The sequence below is a fragment of the Harpia harpyja genome, chromosome 3 (genome assembly GCF_026419915.1).
Source record: "Harpia harpyja isolate bHarHar1 chromosome 3, bHarHar1 primary haplotype, whole genome shotgun sequence".
In the NCBI taxonomy this organism is placed as follows: Eukaryota; Metazoa; Chordata; class Aves; order Accipitriformes; family Accipitridae; genus Harpia; species Harpia harpyja.
Genome location: NC_068942.1, coordinates 11,095,987 through 11,120,267, shown reverse-complemented (window position 1 = coordinate 11,120,267; position 24,281 = coordinate 11,095,987). Strand labels below are relative to the sequence as shown.

The following is a 24,281-nucleotide window of genomic DNA, read 5'->3' as shown; positions in this document are numbered from 1 at the left end:
CAATGAATAATCCATTGAGCAATTTCCTGAGTAGTTTAGACTGTAATGTAGGTGATGTCATTGTGAACTGTGACAGATTCAGTAAAAGCTTGTCATAATATTTTGAAGTAATCTTCCAGGTATCATATCGAAAATATTTCATTTAAAAAAAAAAAAAAAAAGTAAAAAACGTAAGCAGCCCCGAACCTTTCATAGCAATTTTTTAACTACAGGTATCTGGGGTAAGCAGTTACGCTAGTAACAGGTGAGTAACAGGTGACAGATGATCTGTATTTCTTACACAATAAATTTGATTGCTCTGTAATTTAAAGGGTATATCAAAGAAAAGAAAGCCTGACACTGCAGTGCACAGATACTACTGAGCAAGTTCTAAGCTAAACTGTGTCTCTAAATTGTATGCTGAAGGCAGCCCAGCTCTGCATTTGGGGAGTGAATATTCCATTTTGGGATGATTGAGTGCTAGCTGCATTAAAGTTTTCAGCTACCGTGTTTCTGAAGAATGTTTCCAAGCAATATTTTAACGTCTTTGCTAAATCCATTGTAAAGACATCCTGAAAAAAAATATCCTAAGGTGATGAGGATTGACTTCTTTAAAAATGAAAATGTTTTGCTCTTGAGCATTCTTCAGAGACTGGCCAAGCATAAAATCCAGGATATTTTATTATTCTGCCATTGGGGCAGGAGAAAGCAATCCAGACTGCCTGAAAATAGGAGAGGCCTTTCTTCTTTTAAGTAGGGTTTGATCTTTACTTCCAAATTGGCAGAATTTTAAGTGGCAGAAAATGGAAGTATTTACTAGCAGCGGGTAACACCCTTTACAAGTTTAAGCAAGTACTAAAGTCAACTGTTGTACAATTTTGATTTCCTCTCTGCTTAAGAACTCTTCAAGCTTGTATTTAATAGTGATCAAAATCACAGGAATTGCATGTTTGAAATGTGCCTTTTCTTTATCCATAAACACACCAAAATTTTGCCAAAAATACTGAAAAAGCCCCTGTCTTTTAGATGATCCTTTTTGAACTTGGTGGAAGAAATTTTCCAGATTTGTTTTTTTTTATGTAGGCGTTTGTTTTACTGTGGTCCTGTAATCAGCCTGGTTTTCCCCTAATTTTCAAGTAATTAGTCCACAGTGCAGATTTGGCTGCCTCTAGTGTACATATGGATAGTGATATTAAGGAAATTATTAGGTGATGAGTAGTTCATATACAGGAGCCAGAATGTAGTAAATTTAATCTGGATGCACTGGGGAAGGTAACATGAGTGAAACTGAAGAGACACGCAGTACAAGAACAAACCTCCACTGGGAGCTGAAACAGGCAAGAGCCCTTGGGTACCCCATGGGAGAACATTTCAGACAGCTTCCATTTCCCCCCATCTCTGAACTGAGCTGAACTGACGTTCCAAAAAACCTTTCAAGGAGTCATGAAATTAAAATTCACAGGTCCCTGGGATACTAGGAATCACAGGCATGAAGGGGTATGATAAAGAACCTGATTTCTCTCTTTCCTATAAACGAGATTTTATTACCTCATCCTCTCTGTTAATCATGCTATAAAACTGCAAGTGCCAGTTAACTTCCTGGCCCCTCCTGGTCTATCTGATTAGCATGTATAGGCCAATTTAAACCCATTGTCTCCATGTAGTATTTAAGCTTTAAAGATTGTGGGTTCTTATTTCAGACCTAAAGGAGTGCTTCTGTGCCTGAAAGCTTACTTTTTACAACTGTGGCATTTAGTTTAATGAAGGTGTTGCCATTTCTTCTGTAGCTGAGGGACAAGGTCCTTCTAGGACTCAGGTAATCTGTCCTATCCTAAAATGAGTCTGAGCAATGCAAAAGGGGGATTACCCCTCTCAGCTAACATTAGAAAGAGCATATGTGATGAGAAATGGCCAATGCTTTAAAAGATAAAGTTAGGTAAGATGAATCCTGGGCTAACCATGGGCAAAGCTGATTTTTGGCAAGTTATCTGTGTCTGAGTTCTTTTCTTGGCTGTTCTTCCAGACCCTGTTTGGAGCTGTGCTTCCTAGATATCATATATAGAAGGCTTTGGGGAAGGGTACTGTGTGTGTAATAGTACTAACAATATATAAACAACGCTTTTGCCTACATCTCTGGTTCCAGGGGCATGGATGGTGCAGGGGAGTGAAGGTCCCCAGGACCACACTGCCAGCAACCTTGGATTAGGCTGTTGCTCAGCCTAACTTAGGCAATTTGTAAGGCTGGGGGTTACAAAAACTGTTGTGTTAGGAGAATGCGCTCCCTGTGGGGTGGGGTTGTGGCCGTGCTGCAGAGGAGTACTTAGTTTTTTGTGGTGCCTGGCAGCTGGGATGTGACTCTCTTGCTCAGATACGGAGGTGATGTCTTGCTCTCCAGGCCTTTCTGTTAAGTCAGAAGTTGGATTAAGGCAGTGTTCCTTCCTAGGGATAGTCTTGAGGTCTGACAGGTTTACCTGGTGCTGAATTCAGCTGCCTGTCATTGATGTTATTACTACTCTCAGCAGCTTGTATGGGCTTCTGAATAAAGTGGAAAAGCATAAGTATTTCACCAATAAGCCCTGACTCTAGAAACTCTTGAACTGCATGGGCTGACTTGCATGGGAGAGTGGTACTTATTTAAATCCCATTGATTTCAACATAAACATGTGCAAGTGAGATACATTGATTACTTCTGTATTCAGGCTTCTTTGTGGATGGGAGAAACGAAGTAACTGCTATGGAGAGATTCTTAGGAGGCATCTGGCATGTTTTATCATTCACTTAATATCAGAAACACTTGTTTGCATAGATGTCGATCAAGTTAAACTGTCATGCACTGTAGTTGTACCCTGGCATTTGTGCGTTGAAAAATCTAATGAACATCTGCTGAAGCAATTGGTTAAGGAAACATCATATTCACAGCTTTTGGTATATGTGGCATACAGGTATAGACACACCTGAGACATTTGAACTGTCTGCTGAATTTATTGTACATACCGATGTCTCTTTGATGAATTACTGTGAGGTGATTTTGAAATATGCCTTGAAATATGCCTTAAGTAATTAGTGCGTAACAAGTTAGAATAATTGATTATATGCGAGACAAATGAAGAGATGTAAATAGTGATAAATGTGAATCACTATATGAATGTTTGCCATGGAGAAGTAATACAAAGTTCATACTATCAGCACATACATGTTGATGCAGCTTTATTTCAGTTTGAAGTTATCCCACTTATATCTGCAGAGACTCTGGTATTTGTTCTTGGTATAAAACTGCAACTTAATAGGATCCAGTTGCTCAACACACATAGATCATTTTATGGTGAATTTACATGGTGAGACTTAGCCTCCACTGCAAATTATAAGTTCCATATCATTTTACTGCTTTATGATGTGAAATTTTTTGTTGGTGTTGAAACTCTGTGAGAAGACTGCACTGAAAGTGGGTTTTGGCATAACCTAGTGTACACTTGTTATGCAACGCATTGGCTAAAATTAAAAGCCGGTTGACTATGAGTAGAAGATTATCTTGTAGAACCAGGAACCAGCAAGGTGTCCTGATCCCTGCATAAATATAATGAATGAAACTCAGCTGTTACTGTGGCCAGTTCTAATATCGGCACTCAAACAAACAAACAAAAAACAAGGATGAGTTTAAAAAAGAGCCAGAATGTAATTATGGGAAAGTTTGGGAAGTCTAGCAGTGAAAGGCAACAGACATTATGCAGGTTATCACAAAACCAAAGGTAGTGCCAATATGGGAATGCATTATCTGGGCTTTCAGTATGGAGCCAGGGTTAGAAGAACACTGTAATAGAAGGTTTATTGAATGTAGTAAGACTATGCATAGCAAGACTAGCTGATAGTGGATACTTCAGACTAGAAATAAAGCACTGCAGGGGTAATCGAACACTGGAGAGATACATGTAGTGATTGGGTTGCTTTTCTAATACTTCAAGTGTATATCTCAAAAGTTCAATGCCTTTCAAAAAGGCATAATCTGACTGAGACAGAAGTTATGGGCTTGATGCAGAAATCTGAGTTTGTGGCCTGTGTCAGGCGTGAGATCTGACTGAGTAGTTACAATAATGGCTTTGAATTAAAATACATTAATCTGGTCAAATCTGTGATGGTTTTAATGCTTAACTTTCAAGGATGTTCTTCCTGCTGATGTCTGTGATTCCTAGCAGGGAACAGCCTGCTCTCATTAGCATATATGCCTGTTGCTGCAGCTCAGCTTTCTGTTGGGGTGTGTGTTTGCTTAAACACAACTGAACTGTAGGTACAGGCAACATTAAAAATCAGTATTCCTATCTTTACTGCCCAGATGACTCTGAAAGTTAGTTTTATCCAAAAAATTGTATGCTGGTATCTGTCTGTTCTTCTAGAGAAGATAAAATAATAGATAAAATAATAGAATTGTGAAACATCTCAAAATATTCTTACTGGAGACAGCTTTTAGGATATCTAGCAGATGATGTATTTGAACTTGTGGTCTGCTTTAGCTAATTCACTCTGATTCATTTTGACATAGTAGAGTGAATGTAAGCAAAATTTGCATGGGTTTTGGAATATCAGATGTATGGGTTTGTTTAGGGTTTTAATAGCATCACAGTTCGGTACTTGAGGGGAGAAATTTTTTATTTGTTCTTACATTAAGACAGTAATGAGTATGTACATCTGTATTTTGGAAAAGTAGTGTGACTTTTACCCATTGCCCTCTTTTTCTGTCTCTCTTAGGTGGGTGGCTTATGAGAATCCTGAGTTTACGGGGGAGCAGTATATACTGGCTAAAGGGCTATATCCCAGCATTGAGGCATGGGGGGGAAAGAATTGCAAAATATCTTCAGTTCAACCCATCGTTATGGTAAGGAGTTCATTTTATACTTGTTTTCCAGGTTTCTCTGAAGTATTTGGGGCTATACTTTTTCTATCAAATTCAGTTTATTTATGTTCTTTAAACAATGATTAATAGTAAACTTTTGTTATGTTTGTTATTTTATCACTGTTTAAAATTTTTTTTTTCCTTTTTTTTTTCCCCCAAAAAACTTTTGCAGGATATTGTTGGAAGCGAAAGGGGTAAAGTCAAGGTAAGATGCTCCTCTAAGTTCATGAAACATACTGTGTAGCGTCTGTAATGTATAAATAAAGGAATGGCTTTTTGTCTAGTGTAACACCCAGGTATTTGCATAGATGGTTGAGCAGTCAGATAAAGAGTGAGAACTGCAGATGAAGGAAGGCTGTTTTCCAGACCTCTTAAGTAAGGCACATTAAGGCCCAAGGAAGGTGGGATTTAATACACAGCTGCCATCAGAACTTTCTCAGGGCACAGGCAATGTTTTGGTTCAGCAAGTGAGCTGTTTTGGGGTATCAGTGATTGTTTTGAGGAGTTGGAGCCCACAGCCCTCTACGCAGAGGTGCAGGTACCTAGATTCTGTTACTGAGGCAAGGGCTCTACAAGTTAGATGATTTTGTTCATGGCACAGTTGTGACTTAATTCCTTTTGAACCTAGTTTTTTGGTTAACAGTTCTGCTAATCATGGTTGCACTTTAAGGGAATCTTGTTCACTCACACATACTGCTGAGTTGTGCTTAAAAGTTAATGCCATCTTTGTCAGTAACTAAGAGAAGGAAATGGCAGGGAGAACTTGTCCGTTCAGTGAGTTAACATTTTTACGTTGGACTGTCTCCTATGTGCAAGTACTAATACGCAGTTTTGACAGCGAGGCTAATGGGCGGCTTTTTTCATCCTTTCATAATTCTGAATCTTTTTGTGTTTGTCCCTGTACAAAGTTACTTTTATTTTCATTTCAGTCAAAATGGTGAGTATGTCGTGGAACTAAAAACTGGGGAGAAAAGTCTTAGCTGTCTCGTTTTGCATTCTTGATTAGTAGCATGCCTCACTAGAATCTCCTGCATAGGGATAATGTATAAACTATGGAATAAAAATCTCGAGGCTGCTTATTTTCAGCTATATACATGAAAAATTATTTGCATCTATGTATTATGTGCCTATTAAGACCTTATCCTAAGGAAACAAAGAAGTAATGGCTTGTAGTCAACTGCATCCCTCGTCAGCACGTTCCTCTTTGGAGAACGCTGTACATGCCCACACTTGTATCTCTGTTAAGAGTGAATAAAGCTGGTAGGCATGTGATAATGTGAATGACTTCTGTGTGATCAGGATTAATTATCCTCTAACCAAATTAGCAGGTTTGTTGCTTCAAAACTTTTTTCTTTTTAACAAGGACAAAAGACTCTGGGTGACGTATCTTTTCTTATCCTCTGAGCAGAGAAAGAACAACTGACATGACTGTAACTATAGCTTAACAGGCACATAAAGCCTGTCTACCCTGGGAATATATACCATGCCTGTTGGCATGCTGAGTAGTTTGCCAAGATTATGCGCCATTTATGTTCTGAGAGACAGTTTTCATTTAGTGGGAAGAGTATGTATTTTGGAGATTAAATGGATGAGTAATCTAAAACAGAACATTTATGGCCCTTTACTAAAGATGTGCCTATTCTGGTCATTCTGTGGGAATTTAAAAATCTTCTCCAGCAGATAGTCCAAGGAGCTATCTTTGTTAGTGAATTATTTTGTATGTGTCGTGGTTTAACCCCAGCTGGTAACTAAGCACCATGCAGCTGCTCACTCACTTGCCCCCCACCCAGTGGGATGGGGGAGAGAATCGAAAAAAAAAAAAAAGTAAAACTTGTGCATTGAGGTAAGAACAGTTTAATAGAAAGGAAGAAACTAATAATGATAATAATAACAATAATAAAATGACAATAATAATAATAATAAAGGAATTGGAATATACAAAACAAGTGATGCACAATGCAGTTGCTCACTACCCGCTGACTGATGCCCAGGTAGTTCCTGAGCAGCGATCCCTCCCAGGCCCACTCCCCCCAGTTTATATACTGGCCATGATGTCACATGGTATGGAATACCCCTTTGCCAGTTGGGGTCAGCTGCCCTGGCTGTGTCCCCTCCCAACTTCTTGTGCCCCTCCAGCCTTCTTGCTGGCTGGGCATGAGAAGCTGAAAAATCCTTGACTTAGTCTAAACACTACTTAGCAACAACTGAAAACATCAGTGGTTATCAACATTCTTCTCATACTGAACCCAAAACACAGCACTATACCAGCTACTAGAAAGAAAATTAACTCTATCCCAGCCGAAACCAGGAAGGTATGTTACTGAGTGATTTACAGCCAGAAGTAATTTTTAGTATTGTTACTTTGCTGTCTTGAACAAAGATTGCAACACTGAAGAGGTAACAAAAAATCTATGTAACTGAGGAAGCCTGGGTGGTTTAAGTATGTTTTAATCTAATTATAGAAGTAATGGTAGAGACATGAATTGTTTTTAAATATGTTTGTAACTTTTTAAAGGTCCAGTTATTTTCAGAGCCTGAATTCAAGGGTAACTGCCAAATATTTGAAAAAAACACAAGATGTATTGATTCATTTGCTGTGAAGTCCTCAAAAATTTTAGATGGCAGGTAAGTTATACTGAATGAATATTGCAAAATCACTAAAATGGTAAAAGTTTTAAAAAAGCAACCAGCTTTCTAGCACCTGAAGTGGTTTCATATATGGGGACTTACAGAGAAAAATGCTTCGCAGTTTGCACATCAATCTTTAGCTTGTCAGGACAAAACATTGTAAATAATGTTTCTGTTGGTACATCTTGCTAAAGACTGAGAAACACTAGCATCGTTTTACTTGCACAGAATTCTTAAGAGGCAATTTCTTCTCCTTTGTGCAGCTGCATAGTGTATGACCAGGAGGAATTCTCCGGTAACCAGTACGTGTTAGAAGAAGGAATCTATCCTGACCTGATGGCAATGGGTTGTTCACCCCAAGTAGTTCTGAAATCTTTACGGATTATAAATATTGTAAGTAAAGCTACTAGAAATATTGTAAAGTAAAGTACACTGATGACTCTGACCTCACCATTTTTTTCAACAATAAAAATGCTAGGGATGCACAGACAACAGAGGAGGGTGTTTTTGTTGTTGGTTTTTTATGCAGTAGCAGTTAAATGTCCTAGCTACAGTCAGGTTTTTTTGCCTCTGTGCTGTTTTTGCAAAGGAGAGGACATGCCAGAAACAGCTGCCTGGGATCACTGTTCTTAATAACAGCTTATAAAATGACATCTGTAAAAAGAGTCAAGGATGTGTCAGCTAGACTCTTTATTTCCCAGTAAGAGAGACCACTTAGAGCGGGTTGAGAAATGTCAGTAGGACAGTATGAAGAAATATCTGTACTGTGGCCCTTGTTTTTTATGCATATTAAAAAAGCAGACTTAACTAAGCAACTTCGCATGAAATACGTGTAATTATAAACCACTATTGCTATCATCAGGGAAATGCAATTTGAGTTAATCACAAAATAATGTGCCCTTCTAGATAAAGTAAAGCAACACTTGATGCCATTTGGCAAAATCAGACAGTGGTGGTGTTATACCTGGTGGATACAAACTAACCAACGTTTACGTATTTTGTAACTCATCAGTGGCCAGGAACCAGTTTCCTCAAGCCTACAACCAATCATTATGATGGATCACTTAGGGAATCTGCAAGTATCTTTTTAAGATCAAAGTAATTACTAGCAAAATGTGGTCAAGAATCCAGGAACTTACAGCAATATGAAGAGATGGTACTCATTTTAAAAAAGGAGGAGTACACTATTGACTCTCTTCTTTGAATTTGGCAACTTCATTGCACTCCACTGTAATTTTGCTAACCTGTCAGTGATGTAGCAGTTGACAAAGGAGAACTAAAATGTGTCATCCTCTTTCATGTCTCTGGAGCATTTTGATGTACAGTGTAAACAAACATCTACAGTTAAGTATGTCTGCCTTCTGAACTCTTTGGCTGTCCAGTAGACACGTCCTATTAAAAACAATAGAAGTGTTTCTAGCCAAGCTTGGTGGGTGATCATGAATTAAAATAGGTTCTTTTGTACATGTCAGTATCGAGTTCTTGGGTTTAAAGTGCTTGTTTCAGTGTGGAAGGATCAGCTTGCTTTTGGAAGATTCATTATTTGTGACAGAGACTGTTGTGTTAAAACAGCCAAATGCCAGTTCTGTGGCTCTTTAAGTTCTTGTAACTTCTGAAGCTTGTTCTAGCCCTACAACTTATCACGCTTCAGACAGTAGCACAGAGCTGCACCTGTGTGCAAGTCATGTGCTGCTGCTTCCTTCTTCGGAGGCTTCCTACCTGCAGAGCAGAGGAGAATGGGTTGCTTCGCTCAGCAGTGTATTAGCAAACCAGAATACAGAGAATAAGAAGTTAGGTGGAAATGATCATATTATATTGTTAATTTTTCATAACTACAAAAGCTTGAACCTTATTATTCTAGATACTGGTTTCACCTGTCAGTTTTATGTGGGGACTTTTTTTTTGGCAGTGCCAATCTTAATTCCTCCCCACCATCTGCTGGTCCCATAACTTTCACTGTGATTTTTCTGTGACATTTCTATACAAGAAGGACCTTTGCTATTTTAATATGTAACATTACTACACTTATCTAGTTTAACTCCCCTTTGCAGGGTTCCATTTCTAAGGGACAATAAAAAAAGGAAATGAAAGGGATATTTGATAAACTTGGGAGTGAAAGTTAAAAGGGCTTTTGTTCATAAGCTCAAGGAGTTTGGTTTTTTTATACTACTGTATCTTTCTTTGATTGTGCTTGCTTTACATGCTCCACATGGTTGTGCTGCAGACAGAAAACAGCATTTTTCCTTCCTGAATTTGCTACATGTTCTTTTTCCTGAACATACTGTAAAAACAACTGTGAATGTGGCTAATGCTTGAACAGTCATGCTGAAAATACGTCTTTTTAATGAGCAACTCTGCGAAATAACTAAATGTAGATACACAGGAGCACCAGTTCCATACTGTGCAGTACATGGGAAATACTGAAAGAAAACTCATGAGCTGAGCTTGCACTTCTCTGTGTGGGGAACATTCTATGTAACAGTGTTGCTGCTGAATCTAAAAAATGCCCATAGTGGAAGGTGTGGCAGAAAATTCAAGGATTTCCTTTTCCCTCTGTGTTTTCTTTGTAAGTAGATTATTTCTGAAGCATTGCATGTGGCTCAAGGGCTGCTGCCTAACCAGTTGTGTGTCTCAGAGCACAGGTGCAGGTCTGTAAAAGGGCTGAGGGGTCAGAGACACCACAACATCATCACGGTGCAACTGTTCCTGTTGGGCTCCTTACCTGTCATGACGCATGACAGTCTAACTGGTGTTAACCTTTCATGCTGGGGATGAGCATACTATGATTTTGGAGTAAGCTGAAAGGCCTCTCCTAGCATTTTCCGCAGCCTAGCAGCATGCATGTGATCAGGAAGCATAGCTTAGCTGCTGTGCGATAACCTGGACTGCTGCAGAGATAATGGTGACACTCGTGCAACATTGTCATCTGGGCCCTGAAACATCTAAAGGAAGATTAAAGAGGAATTTAAGCACTGTCTAGAAGTTGGTTGACATGTCTTACCTAACAGAGTCACACGGAAGCATGGATATCCGCTGCCATGCGTATACAGAGCCACCTCTGCCTTGGAGGACCTGTTTCCATGCTTGAGGCCAGATTGGAGTCTGTTGAGACATCCCGATCCAGTCGATGTGTTTCAACCATGCCAAACGCATGCCAGCAGGAAGGAGCTCTTCTGGCTATGGCATTGGTTTTATGCAGTCATTGCTGGAAGACTGGTGAGAAAGGGAGTGGCAGGGTCATTTCTGTCTATGAGTATAAACTGTAACATCAGGACACTTGGGCTTAATTTACTTTATCCTGAGGGATTTCAAACCCTTACCTACCAGCTTGCAGGGGAAGGCCTTAATTGTGAGAGGTTATTTCCAGTCCACTACAGGTACCTTGCCACACAGAAAAGAGTCCAAGGTTCATTATCTAGAAGACGCTTTAAATGGATTCAGTGATGCGGGGAGCTTCATGTGGGCAGAATCCATTTGACTCCAGAAGTGTTTTGACAGAAAGGGAGAAGAAACATCTCCCCACAGCAGTTTGGAGGATTCGGATGTTACAGTTTTTGCTTGAGTCATGAATTTCACCTCAGAAGTATGAATCTTGAAGCTTTTGTCTAGTGAGAGATTGATGTTGCCATAACCTACTATAAGAGTTAAAAATCAGAGCAGTAAGTGATAAGCAGTGCTGACAAGGCTGTCATCGTTTGAAGTTGTAGAAATCAATATTACCTTACGTGTGTTCAGGTCTGAAGATGAAAATTCCTACCATGAGTGGGGTTTAGTGCAATGGTAGAGGGATATGGCATTAATTAAAATTTATTTTAAAACAAGATATTATGCAAGAATCAACCACAGATACATTTGTGTGTACCTTAAGATAAGGAAGTTTTATGTTCCATGCAAGAAGATCCCTTGTGTGTTTAGTATAAGGGCTTTTTATTACTTTAAGTAACCTGTTGCAGAGCAAAAACATTATTCGGGGTCTTTGGTCTTAAACAGTCAAGAAGAAACCTCTGAAATAAAAGGGCTGTGTGGAGTAATGATGTTCACAGTCACCATCTGGCATTCTAACATGCTATAAAAGTGCTCATCTTCCTTTTGCAGGAGCTGTCTGAGCCGTGCATAGCTCTTTTTGAAAAGGTGGGTTTCCAAGGAAAGAAAATGGAATTCAGTACAGAAATCTTAAATCTCCAGTTCCTGGGATACAATCCTCAAATAGCTTCAGTTCAAATACTTGGTGGCATGTAAGTTTAAAATTACTTTTTGATTCTTTAGAATGATCTACTTATCCAACAGAAAAATTACAGGTGTTGGAAACCAAGGACTATAAAATTAGAATATCATAAGGTGTGCAGTGCATTAACGTGGTTTCTTCTTACAGAACCTTTTCACATCCTGTTTCAACAACATGTTGTCACTGACTGGTGCCCTGTGGTAGAAGTTGAAATGAATTTGAATAAAGCTCACAAGGAAACTGGTGTCTTCTCTCATGCCATATTATAAAAGCCAGCTTGCATAGCAACCTTAAAACCAAATTCTGTGCTCTTGGTTTAGGTCCCAGTCATAAAAAAATCATTCAGTTTGTGATCTGTATCATAAGTTCAAAATGTTTTACTAAGTCTTCACGTTCATCCTTTTACCTAGATGTTATGGACACAGTGGTACACTCAGATCATGATCTGGCCCCTTCTGGCATTACTTATAATCCCTTCAGGAAATGGATCAGACTCTTGGTTGTAAACCTAGTGGTTAAATCCGTTAGCTTTTTTTAAGAGTTGTGTTCTCTAAATTTCCTTTTTGAAGATCATGTAAAAAAAAGTCTGTGATGAAGTTTAAAAACTGTCTGGAAGCATTTTGAAAACTACTGTGCTATCTTCTTCCAGTGTTTCAGCAGATCTGTTAAATTTCTCTTTTTGTGTTGTTTGTTGTTAACCTCTACCTCCAAGATACTTGCCCCACGTATATGTTCAGGTTTTTTCTAACTTGAATAATGTGACTTTTTTTTTTAATGATAGATTCAGGTTACTGTTGCTTTGCATTTAAATGTGTTCTTTCGAAGAGGTAAATTTCCAAGGTGTGTGCTAGAGAGATGCAGTTGGATAGCTTAAGACTGCCCTCAAGTGGATAGCTAATACCAGATCTGTAGAGCAAACCATTTTCCCCATCTGGATAAGCTGGTCAAAGGGTTTCCTTAGCACACTGAACTGAAGTTTGAAACCTAAAAATCATAAGAAGAGGTACATGCTTTGTATTCTTAAGTCTCCTGAGACTTCAGTATCTTTCACCATAACCACAGTATAGTTGGTTCTCACTTTCCATAACACGAAGTCAAACATCAAGTTACTTCTTTGCCAAGAGCATGGTTACCATGATTCAAGGTAATGGAGTCGTGAATTGTGCGTGTTTCCTGTCCAGTGAATATATATGTTTTTTCTGGTTGATCACTGGAAACATATAGAGTATGATATGAAAATTCTAATTTCATATAGCGGTGTCAGCTGCTGAAATGTGTCAAAATACAGGTTTCAGAGTGTTCTTGCCCCTACTGCCTCCCTTATTGAAGGGGTTTTCGTCTTCTCTTCCTTTGCTAAGAGACATCCATTTATAATTCTCTTGATTTCATACCTGGGGGTAGATGTGTATTAGACTGTGAAAAAGGACCAAAATTAAGGTGAGTGTGCTTCTTCTGGATGTAGATGTCTACTGACAAATCAGTCACAGGAAAGGAGGTAACAGGAAAACGTGCATATTGAGTGTTCATGTACTCAAAAACCTATGGCTATTGGACAGTCCCAGCAAATCAGTGTCAGAAAACTCAACAAATTGTACTGTATTGCAGCCTATTTCAAAGTCTATTCAAAGTTGTAATTCACTGCTTGTGCCAATAGTAGAGAAGCAGAAGTCAGGTTCTGACAGGTTGCTCTCAATGTGGTTATAAGCACAGTTGGATGTGTGCTAAGGAATGCTAAAATTTTTCTACATGCTTTTTCTCTCTTTCTCTGTGTCTGTCTTTTTCCTCCCCTCAGCCCCCACCCCCACCCCGGTATTTGGAAAGAAGAAAGGTGTTCTGAAATAAAACTTCTATCAAAATACCCTAGAGAACTTCACCCTGTTGCAATTCCAGTATTTGCTTGTTGCAGTCTGCATCCCTAGTAGTTCTTTCCCGTGTGGGTCAGGCCTGTCCAAATTAAGATACACAGAACTACTGGTTCTGGAAATGCAGCAATCTAGCATATACAGCATATGTAGCATATACGTATATGCTCCTTGAGGAGTCACAGTACCTGCTGAAACAGATGATATTTAAATGTTGGATTCTCCCTTTAAGGCAAGAAAATGCTTTGTTTCATTCAGCTTGTAATTTTTAAATGACAGGACTTTAAAATGTGAACTCCAGTGTACTCATCTTATTGCGGTTGATCTAAATCAGGATGTGATTTTATTATTTTTGAAGACCTGTTAAAAACAAGGTCATTTGCTTTCCAAAGCTAAACACTACTACTTTGTGGGACAGATTTCTATTAAACCCATTTATTGATTCCAAAGCAGGATTTGGCAGTAAAAGCATTATTTATTTTTTTTCTTTTTTCTTATAGATGGATAATTTATGAGCATAGTAATTACAGGGGGCGTCAGATGTTATTATCACCGAATGAAATTCCAGATTGGTATAAAGTGAGTGGCTATTGTCAGATAGGTTCTCTGAGACCTTTACTGCAGGTGAGTAGGCTCTGACATGAGATTGTCAAGTACTAATTTATATTTTGTAATGGGGTTGGGGGGATATTATACAGCTGAAACCAATGTTACAGTCTTGATGCATGTCACAAGTTTCAGCAATGGCAATTGTGTAAAGAAATCGCTCTACAGTTTTGCTTGTAATAAAAGCTATTTGATTATGCTACAAGGCTTTGCAGTTCTACTGCTTAAACTGTTCATTAAGCATATACTTTAAACCAAAGTACAGAAGACAGCATATAAGGATTGGCTAAATTATTTTAACAAATAATGGCTATAACTACTATATATAAATTATTTTAAGCTGTTTTGTAATTAGTGTCCAAACTGGTCACTGGTGTACATCTGTACTATCTGCATTATTTTTTGGAACAACAAGAAAATTGGTCAACAAATTTGGATACTTCAATTAGTAGTGATACTGTGTTGATTTAGGGGGGGAAGGTCCTTCCCTGCTTATTACTTGGCAGAATAATTTGCAAATCTAATGCAGAACTTATTCTCGTGGTGTCCTTTTCACTTTGTTTTCTAAATAAGGACCATGTGATTTGGTCCAATGCTGCAGCAGTCCTGTGAGCTTTAACATTTGAGGTTCTTGCTGAGCCATATTTTATTAAGGAAACAACTTTTTCTAATTCACAGATTACTTGTACCTGTAACCAAATGCATTTGCTTGCTGTCATAACGTTGTCTTTGTATAGCCTTAAGCAGAGTTGGAATAATGCATTTTGGCTGCCCTGGCTGAGAGCTTGTCTAAACAGAAATGTTAATATGTAACAAGCCACAGCATGAATGTGCAGTGTAATACTTGCTGCCAGTGAAATAAGCAGCGCTGCACAAGTGCTCCCTTAATGAAAGCTAAGAGTATCTATACAAGAAGTTAGCAGAGAGAAGTTAGTGCTGCTCTGAATTAGAAATTCTTAGCTTTCCACTGTGTGCTGATCTCACTGCATAGGAAAGCCTAAAACTCTCCATGCAGAATGGCAAGTTCTCAAAGCTTGGCTTGTCCTAGACATTTATGGACTTTAGAATTAAGTTCTAAAATAGAAAAGTTAAGCTTTCTGAAAGAAACAGGGAGGCACAGCGTTCAGCACTGAGCAGTAATTGCTCTGAAGTTAATAAGAGCAGGGTGTGTTTCTGCACTGAGACTGTGGTTGAAGAGTTCTGTTGTTTTCTGCAGAAACGTGTGTACTTCAGGCTTCGAAACAAGGAAACGGGAAAATTCATGTCAGCTGATGGAAACTTAGACAATCTGAATCTTCTCAGAATACAGGTTGCAGAAGATACAGACTCAGATGATCAAATCTGGGTTTATCAGGATGGATTCATAAGATGCTGGGTGAGGTTCAAGTTCAATGTGAATTTTCTCTTTTCCTTTCCAATAGCAGGGCTTTCTGAATTCAATTCCTACTGTATCATCTCAATTTATTTTATAGGCTTATTCTGTTCCAGATGTAATATGATCTTTTTGTAGGGGTTTGTTTTGTTTTATTGAACTCTGGATTTTTCAGGTGATATGAACTAGTTGCATGATACCTTTTTTGATGTAATTGAAATTTTGAGAGATCTTAGTTATGATTTACTTTTCCCCTAAATAATAGTAGCCTCATAAGTACAATCAACACCAGAAGATCATTGTCTTGCTCTTCATGAGCTCCTTCTGCTTTCATGCCCTATTTCTCCATGGTAGAAATAATCACAAAAGTGTCAAAGCAGGGGAGACTTTCTAAAATGCAGACCATTCCTGATAATATTTTGAACTATGCATACCTTGTGGTGGGTCGATTAGTGTAATGTAGGTTATATCCTCTTCTGCATTCAGGGAAGCTTAAAGATAAAATCCTACTCTTGGTTTTTTGTTTCATTTTTTTCTGGTTATCCCTGTATTTGTTGAATTCATCCCTTTTCCATTCTTTTGTGCAAGTTTCCAAATTAAGTCCTACTTTTCTCACAGTCCATAAAACTAACCATGTGCGAATTGTCATTGAGGTGAGCAGAAGTATGCGCAGTTCATAATGTTTAAGCATGAACAGTCTTAGGTAGGGATGCTGGCCAAAGAAAATTAACTTACTTTAATACTGTTAAACAGCTTGACTGCAAAGAATCATGTGAACTTTTTCTATAGGATTGTACAACTTCAAAGGAGCCATTTATAACTATGTCATCTATGCTGGAGGGAAGAATCTTACTGTTAATAAGCTAAGGCATTGTTTGGACATGTTTACAGGACACATGCTGTAGTAAAAGGGATTTACGCAGACAGCAAAATGATGCAAAGTGAGCTGAAAGCTTTAATATCGCATACAAAAGACTTCTCTCTTGACAGTGCCTCTCAAACATTTCACTGAAAGTATTCGTATTGAGACAGTGTGGTATTATATGGCTTTGGATAAATGCTCTTGGGTTTTGTCTCTGTCTCTCTATCTCATAAAGCAGTTTTTCTATGCATAGAAAATACACAGTTCGTGCTTATAGCAATCAGGTAGCTTAGTGCGGAGTGCAGGCTGGCAACATTGATCTCAAATGACTGAACTCTTACAGAGCTCTGCCATCTTTCTTTTGAATGGCAGTAAATGTATTTTGCACAAAAAATTGTTTTTCCCCACATTTTAAATAGAAAAATTAAGCTCGTGGGTGGGTAGGTATGTGCATATAGGCAGACATAGGTCATTGGAAGAACTTGTGCCTTTCTTCCTGTAAGCTTAGGTCATCTCACTGACTGAGTCACAGTGCCTTGAGGTATGCCTAAGGTTTTCAAGGAAGGGCTGTTTTAGGTAGGTGGGATAACCAGTAAGCAGGATATGAAAGTCATTCTGCTGATTTTCTCAGAAACAGATATGAACAGCAGATACGAATTCAGGTCTCCTTATTCTTCATGAGTTCCTTGGAGCTGGGTGAAGTAGTGGCCTAGTGACCTAATGTGTAAGCTTTGAGTCTTCCAAGTCCCACTCGAGAACGTTTTTAGATACAGATGAGAAGTTCAGAACTGCAGAACTAAATCGACTTACTTCAATTCTAGGTTATGATAGTAAGAGTACTACTTCTTCAGAACTGTATATTTAATAATTTAGAGCCATATCAACAATGGCAGATGGATGTTTGTTTAATCTGCCACTGAAGTCCATTCAGAAGTTACAAGGTGGCTTATGGTGATCTATTGAAAATCACTGTTCACGCAGAATAATTAACTAATGTAATACTAATACAGCCTTAATATTCTTTTCACGTGAGCTTGATTTTTGCCAGTTCTTTTTTTAACCATAAAAAAATTTGCAGAGTTTTGAAATCAAGTAATACAAATTACTAGGAAAAGAATATAGAACAAAGAAGAAAATATTATCGTGATAAACTGTGAAATTCATACACTCGAGACTGTGCAGTTATGTGCTTTATCTCAAAAGGTTATTGCAGAAGTAGAAATGATTAAAGAACAAAAAAAGGATGCACAGTGGAGACAGAGGGCACCTATACAAGGAAGAGACAAAATAGCCAGGACTTTTTAGCCTGCAATGGGGGCAGTTTGAGGGGTGATATGATTGAAGTCTCCGCAAATATAGCATGGACAGGACATCACTTAAAATAAGGGAGGGGAAGGGGCGGGGAGGAGAACATCAAATAAAACTAGTAGTTGGCTATCAGATTTTTTTTTTTTTTTTTTTATAGTAGTAGTTAAGATTTGGAACTGCTTGCCACAGAAGGGTTATGATACAGAAGGGTGGTCATGTAAAAGTGTTACATTGATCTCAGTGGGTAGTGACTAACAAATTCACATACGGGACAGAAACCATCTGAGTATTAAAGGTACCTGCTCTGCATGGAAGAGTCTCTGGGCTGGAAATAGCTGTAGACTGGGAGAGATTACCAGGAACATACTGCATACAAGAGCAGAGTGAATGTTATCTTCCATGGCACCTGTTATTGGCCACTGCTAGAAGCAGGTGCTAATCTTACCTTTTGATCTGATACAGCATGGTTATTTTAATGTTCTTATGTAGTGGACAGTGTCAGCAGAAACCAGAACAAAAATAAGTAGTCTCGAGTTTGGGGCAAAAATGCATTCCTTTAGGGAAAGTAGTTCCTAGATCCTATTCTCATCTGCTGACATCTCTCCTGTCTGATTAAAAAACAGTGGATACTAGAAGTAAGGCCGTTTGAATAATTGCTGTTGCCTTTCTGACGATACAGATGGCAGAGGATTGCTGCTTGACAATTGTTGGAAATCTTATAACTCCTGGCTCTAAACTTGGTCTGTCATTTGAGCGGAATGAGGACAAACAATATTGGCGTATTAGTCCTGATGGCAGGATTTATAGCAAGATGAAACCCAAGCTGGTTTTAGATATCAAAGGTAAGCAAATGTGTTATCTCATTACATTGTGTCTTAATTACATGGTATTTACAGTAGGATAGGCACTAAACGTGCCTATAAATTAAGGATGGTGTTATAGTGACTTTAATCTAGAATCAAAAAAGACATGATTACCTAGTCTGACCTCCTGAATTATATAGGCCCTAGGACTTAATTTCATTTTTCCTACATAGAGTTTAGTAACTCACAGTACTTGCTTATCTTGTATTCCCAGTGTCCACTCACTGTAGATATCCTCAGTTAATTTTACGTGGCACTGCGTGACGTGAATATAATTTAAAATGCTGAAGCAAGAAAAACCTGGCTTCTCATTATCTTTAATTTGTATAGAGCAAATTTTCTTATATAGTAGTTGTAGATGCAATAGCCAAAGGATATTAGGAAAGCAAAGGCAGGCTTCTACACTGATGTGATTAGATGCAAAAAGTTTTTTCATTTGTTTATTAATGGCTATACCTTTATTGCGAACATGAGATTCTGCCATAGCAGCCTAAGGTCTGTGCGCACTTGATCTGTGTTTTACAGTCGCTTTTGTCACAGCAATTTGACTCATGTAGATACTGTTTCTGAACTTTGTTTTCATAGATTCATAGAAAGTCTGAAAAAGCAGCAAATGGAAGGATTAGCAAAATTAGCATAATCAGATGTTCTTACATAACTCTGCATTTTCAGGTGGGGGGGAGTAATCATTTTCTATAGCTGTTGGGGGTTTTTTTAGCCATTTTAAAATCAATTTTGCATTGATGCTGTGACATTAATTACAGCAATTACGAACAAAACAAAAAAACCAGAGTCAGTCAGCACTTTAGAACTAAAAAGGACAGGACTATCAGAACTGTGGGGAAAGGGTTACCTAATGCCTGACCATAATACAACACTGGCACAAATAATTCTCTTTACTGCCACAGAAAGCTAGTGATGATTAATTATAAATTTATCAAAAAGACTCCAGTTCAACGGAGAATCTTTAGTCACAATGACTCTGCATACCTTTTTCTAAAGTCAGTTCTGAGTTGCACCAAACAAGCAGAAACACTATTACACTGCCTTGTCTTCAGTTAATCATGTTAAAAGCAATTATGTATCCTGCATTTCTAACTGAAGAACTTAACAATGGATAGGTCTGGTGATGAAAAGTATAGATGCACTCTTAGTTTAAAAAGAAGTAAATCTGTATGGTAAATATGAAAGAGTACGTACATTTAGCTTTTATTTGAGAAGGCCTAGTAGGAACTTTACCTGTTTCCGCCAATTCTGTTGATCCATTCTTGACACAAGTTGAGCGTTAATGAATTCTTCTGCAAATGAATGCAGTTGTTCAACTGTGCAGTTACCAATGCCACCTTGTGGATATGCTGGCATAGCACAAAGCTTTGTCCAGAGCACTGCTCTGCCAAAGTAAATAGTCTCTTTTTCCACTGAAAAATATCCCATCTGTTCCCGTTATGTTTACATTCTATCAGACACGGCTTACAAAATAGTTTTTGTGCTTGCAGTGATAACTGAGCTATGTAGCTAATGTTATTTTTTTGTAGCTGCTGCTTAGGTTTTTTTCCTGTGGGAGTATTTGATCTGGTATTCCCTTCTTTTTCCCCTCTTTCTGAAGAAATTTGCAAGTGTTTCTGCTATGTATCTCTACTGCTTTTTAGTAATTGCGTGGTGATGGCAAGGAGAGAAATCGTGTTGGTGTTAACCTGCTCAGAGACCTTTCTGATTTGGGACAGTGGCACCACAAAGCCTCCCCCAGATTCCTGAAACAGAGAACAGCTAAGGTGCTTGAGATGGCATTTGCTTAGTACAAAAGAGCTGCTCTTGAATGTGCCTGCCCATGCGGGACTCCAGGTGCCTAGCATATTTCTTCCTGAGATCTGCTAGAATCCAGATTTGTTAACACTCATCAAGCTTTCAGCTGCCAGGCTTGCCTTTTGCTCGTTCAGGGAGGGTGAGGCTATAGGGCTGCAGAATAAAAGACAGTGTCTGCAGGAGTGTCCTGGTGCTCTGTATAAATGGTTGGCTCAGATGGCTGCTTCCATTGGGAGTACTACCTGCTATTGCAGGTGTGTTGTACTACATGAGATGCACGTGTCCTACACTGCTGCAGTATGTACTAGATCTGAGAAAAAAGTCAGTCCTGACTTTCAGCTCTAGTCAAATGTTTCTTTGCTTCCGAGTTTCATAAGTCAGAATACTAATGTTGCTCTTCTATGGGAACATGTTTGGAATTGCATCATGTGAGTAAATTAAGCCCCTCCAAGAAAGGGTTGTATTCTGCATTCAGGTGTGTTCAGCTGCCAGTGGAAACAGCTGAACATTGGGTGATATTCTGTGTATGGTGACTTCTGATGCAGCTGGTCAAAATACAGGATTATAATAGCGAAGAGTAAATGAGTACCAGACCTTGTCCCTGGTGTGGTCAAGCTTGTATTGTCTGTTAGCAGCAGGACTTATTTCATCATGTAAACATCATCCTTAGAGCGAAGTGACAACTGACAACTGTTGAGGGGAAACTAAACAGTCAAGTTTGACTTTTGGGAAGTGACAGTCTTAAAGGAGCTACACTCGACTGTATTGCAGTGTTTACTTCCTTTCCCATCCAGGCTGAAAGAGCTGAGGTACTGAATTACTGAAGGGGTGGAGAGGAGCAGGCAGACTCCCTTGTTTCAAAATTAATTCCAAAAGCAGGCAGTGATGAAAATGAGTTTGTCTTTTCAATGCCTTGGGGAGAAGAGAAACTGTCTACACCAGCACTTACTGGATTTGCCCTGAAACCTAGAGTACATGTCTCTTATTTCAAAGATAATCTACACTCTTTGAAATTTTTCTTTACAGGGGGTGCACAATATGATCGTGACCATGTTGTTGTCAACACAGTCAACGAAGAAAAGCTAACGCAGTGTTGGGAACCACTAGTTGTATAAAGCCAAACAAGCAAACATGACGTTTGAATTAGCCACTATTCCTGACACTAGAATTGGTACTGCCATCTCTGAAGGATACAGGATCAACAATGACAGCTTTGTCTTTTCTTTGCAATTTTAAAAAGAACAAGCAACAGAATGATTTTACCTCTCTATCTAAGATTATTATCCCTACAAAAGCTTGAGTATCTCTCAACCTTTTTTTTTTTTTTTTTTTTTTTTTTTTAAATCATCACAACCTAATGTGATATAGAGAGTGGTAGTATACCTTGGGCTAGAGTGGAAGAACTAAAGGTGAGAGAGACCCCATGGAGCTGCTGCTGTGTCAGTGAATAGTTAATCCAGAATAATCAATAAGCGTAACTTAAAATTATTTTTAAAATGTTTTTTTTAACTGAGAGAAGGGCTAAAAAAATAACTAAAGCTTATTTTATAAAGGACAGGAGTGTAGTATGTATGTGAGTATAGCAACTTGGACCTATGGGCTGTAGTATAGAGAAATATTCACTACTGGAAATTAATATATTTGTTTCACTGGAACAAACTTATGTTTACTGAAAGTTTAAAGACTGCTAGCACACAGCATATCCAAAGAGTTTTTTAACATGTGGCTTCAAATATAGTTAGTATGCTAATACAGTAAGTCCTAAATTAAGAAAAAATTGTAGATTTTTCTCATGTAGAGACGATGTAAATTAGTAGAAGTTTGTTAGAAAAAGAGGGCTGGCAACAGGATGCATCGGAATGTGAAGAACTTGCCCATTTTCTAGGCTGCCTAACTTTGTGACTTATGGGTATTTTACTTATTTGCCAAGTCAGATTTTTACATTATAAAACCGTTCCAGTAAGTATAGTCTTCCTGAACTCCAAAATCACGTAGGAAAAAGAATTCTTAGGGAAAGCATCACTAAAGATGACTGCAACAGCACCTAAGCATTGTGGTTACTTAGTTTTTCAGCCACTCCCTGTTGGGCTTACCATGGAGAATGCCAGACTCCCAAGTATTTCTGGTGATGTTGGAGAGCAACGTCCACAGTAGGCTGCTGGCTCTCGGTTGCTGCTGGGCAGAAGCATCATGCTGCTCTAGTAAGGGGCGTAGCCAAGCCTGGATATGTGCCCAGTCACAAGGGCTGTGCCCATTCAAAGTAAGTGTTACTGGTCTAGTGAAGAGCTCGTGACAAGTAAGACATACTAATGACTGCAGGAGGTTCTTCTGTTGCCCTGCTCTTAACCTGGTTTTGTTAGTTTTCCTTAATAACGTTGGCAAAAAGGTAAAATACAAACAAAGTCTTGTACTATGCTGCTGTGTTTTGTTCTGGCTTAGACCAGTGTTATTACAAGCTGCTCCTAGGAGCATCCAGGCCTTTGTCTTGCATAGTAAGTCTGTTTAAAATTAACATTTTCATTACTATTATATTGCCTCAAAGGATACTGGTGCTTTTATTGTTACCACCCTAGAGGAAGTGCCTTACTAATTTTCCTCCTTTTGTACAGACATACTGAAGTTTTGTTGCTCTGAAATGTGCTGCTTATAGTTCTTCATAGAAAATGTGTTGTTATTGGTTCCAAACAGTGGTACTTTGTCATAGTCATGTGCTCTTGCTATATATAATATAGCATTTTACAAATAAATTTGTTAGGTAACTTTTTATTGAAATTATTTTTAAAGGTAGAAAGCTGACGTTTTATGGTTAGTTTTGCCTTTTGTCTTGTGCCCTTCTCTGTCCATAATTCCTCTGCAACAGCTAGCTAATGAGGAATGAATACGTGATGTGGAATAGCTGCAGGCTCTGAGGAATGGATGCTTCTCCTGTACAAGCATGTTTTCAGTGCATTTGTACATGCGGCCACAGTTCACAAGGCTGCTGCTTCTGTCCCCTGGTGGAAGAACTGCATGACTTGGTTTTTCCATCACTGTAGCTGCACCACAGTAAATGTGCAGCTCTCAATTAAGAGGTTACCACTTTCCTTCAATCCACCTGTGTAATTGCAGGGGAAGTCACACCATAGCCCATCTCCAGCAAAATGGTAAGTTTAAAAACAGACTAACAGACACATAGCCCCTCAAGCACTTCATCCCCACTAGCAGTGACAGGGGGCATGGCACGAACATGGTCTCTTGATTACTGACAAAAACTGTGTCTAGCCTACCTGCATAAACACTGTAGTCAGCTGAATCTGTGCCAGGAGTTAGGCAATTAGCATAATTATTAGTTACAGATTGATTTTGTTCCATGCTTCTACTTGGATTAGTTATGCTATGAGAGATTTGCCATATCAAGATTAAAGTACCAGTCTTGAGACAGCAATGTGACCACTTAATACAGGAAAAGTTTACAGGTTCTGAGAACGAACTAGATTGAGTAATAACATATATTAATATAAGGTGAACAGAACTAGGAAAGGCCAAGGAAAAGAGGACAGCACAAGTTTCATATGGACAATTAGATAAAAGTGTGCCTCACCATTTCAGGACTTGGCTAAAACATCTGGAAAATAAAAGCTCCAAGATCTACAAACTGAAAATGCTGCCAGCTGTTCCTCTTATCCTGAGAGTGAAAGGGTGTTCTGCGAAAGTCACAACTACATTCTTAACATGGTTTTCATGTAGAAATACCTAAGGGGCATTAGTATTTCTTGTCTGCATATTAACAGTTATTAACAGGCAGAGTATGAAGGAATCAAAGAGGCTTTTCTAAAACAAGACTTTATTTTTTTAAATTATGCATCCTGTGTGAGCTTTTAAAGAAGAAACAGTTGCTACGTACCAATT

General features: G+C 38.6%; 1 protein-coding gene across 3 annotated transcripts in view; it reads left to right on the top strand.

Moving 5' to 3' along the window:
• CRYBG1 (crystallin beta-gamma domain containing 1) overlaps window positions 1-24,251 on the top strand; it is a 68,897-nt gene extending 44,646 nt beyond the window's left edge. For 2 of the 3 annotated variants that reach the window (XM_052781395.1, XM_052781396.1), the window contains exons 14-22: window positions 4,720-4,846; window positions 5,037-5,069; window positions 7,380-7,489; window positions 7,756-7,885; window positions 11,588-11,727; window positions 14,080-14,203; window positions 15,402-15,560; window positions 18,407-18,569; window positions 21,420-24,251. In XM_052781395.1, coding sequence (XP_052637355.1) covers window positions 4,720-4,846; window positions 5,037-5,069; window positions 7,380-7,489; window positions 7,756-7,885; window positions 11,588-11,727; window positions 14,080-14,203; window positions 15,402-15,560; window positions 18,407-18,569; window positions 21,420-21,508 — 1,075 coding nt within the window. In that variant the 3' untranslated portion in view covers window positions 21,509-24,251. Of the gene's footprint in view, window positions 1-4,719; window positions 4,847-5,036; window positions 5,070-7,379; window positions 7,490-7,755; window positions 7,886-11,587; window positions 11,728-14,079; window positions 14,204-15,401; window positions 15,561-18,406; window positions 18,570-19,175; window positions 19,272-21,419 lie in introns of those variants that run through there. The other variant, XM_052781397.1, reaches the window with a different exon arrangement.
• The last annotated feature ends 30 nt before the right edge of the window (window positions 24,252-24,281 follow it).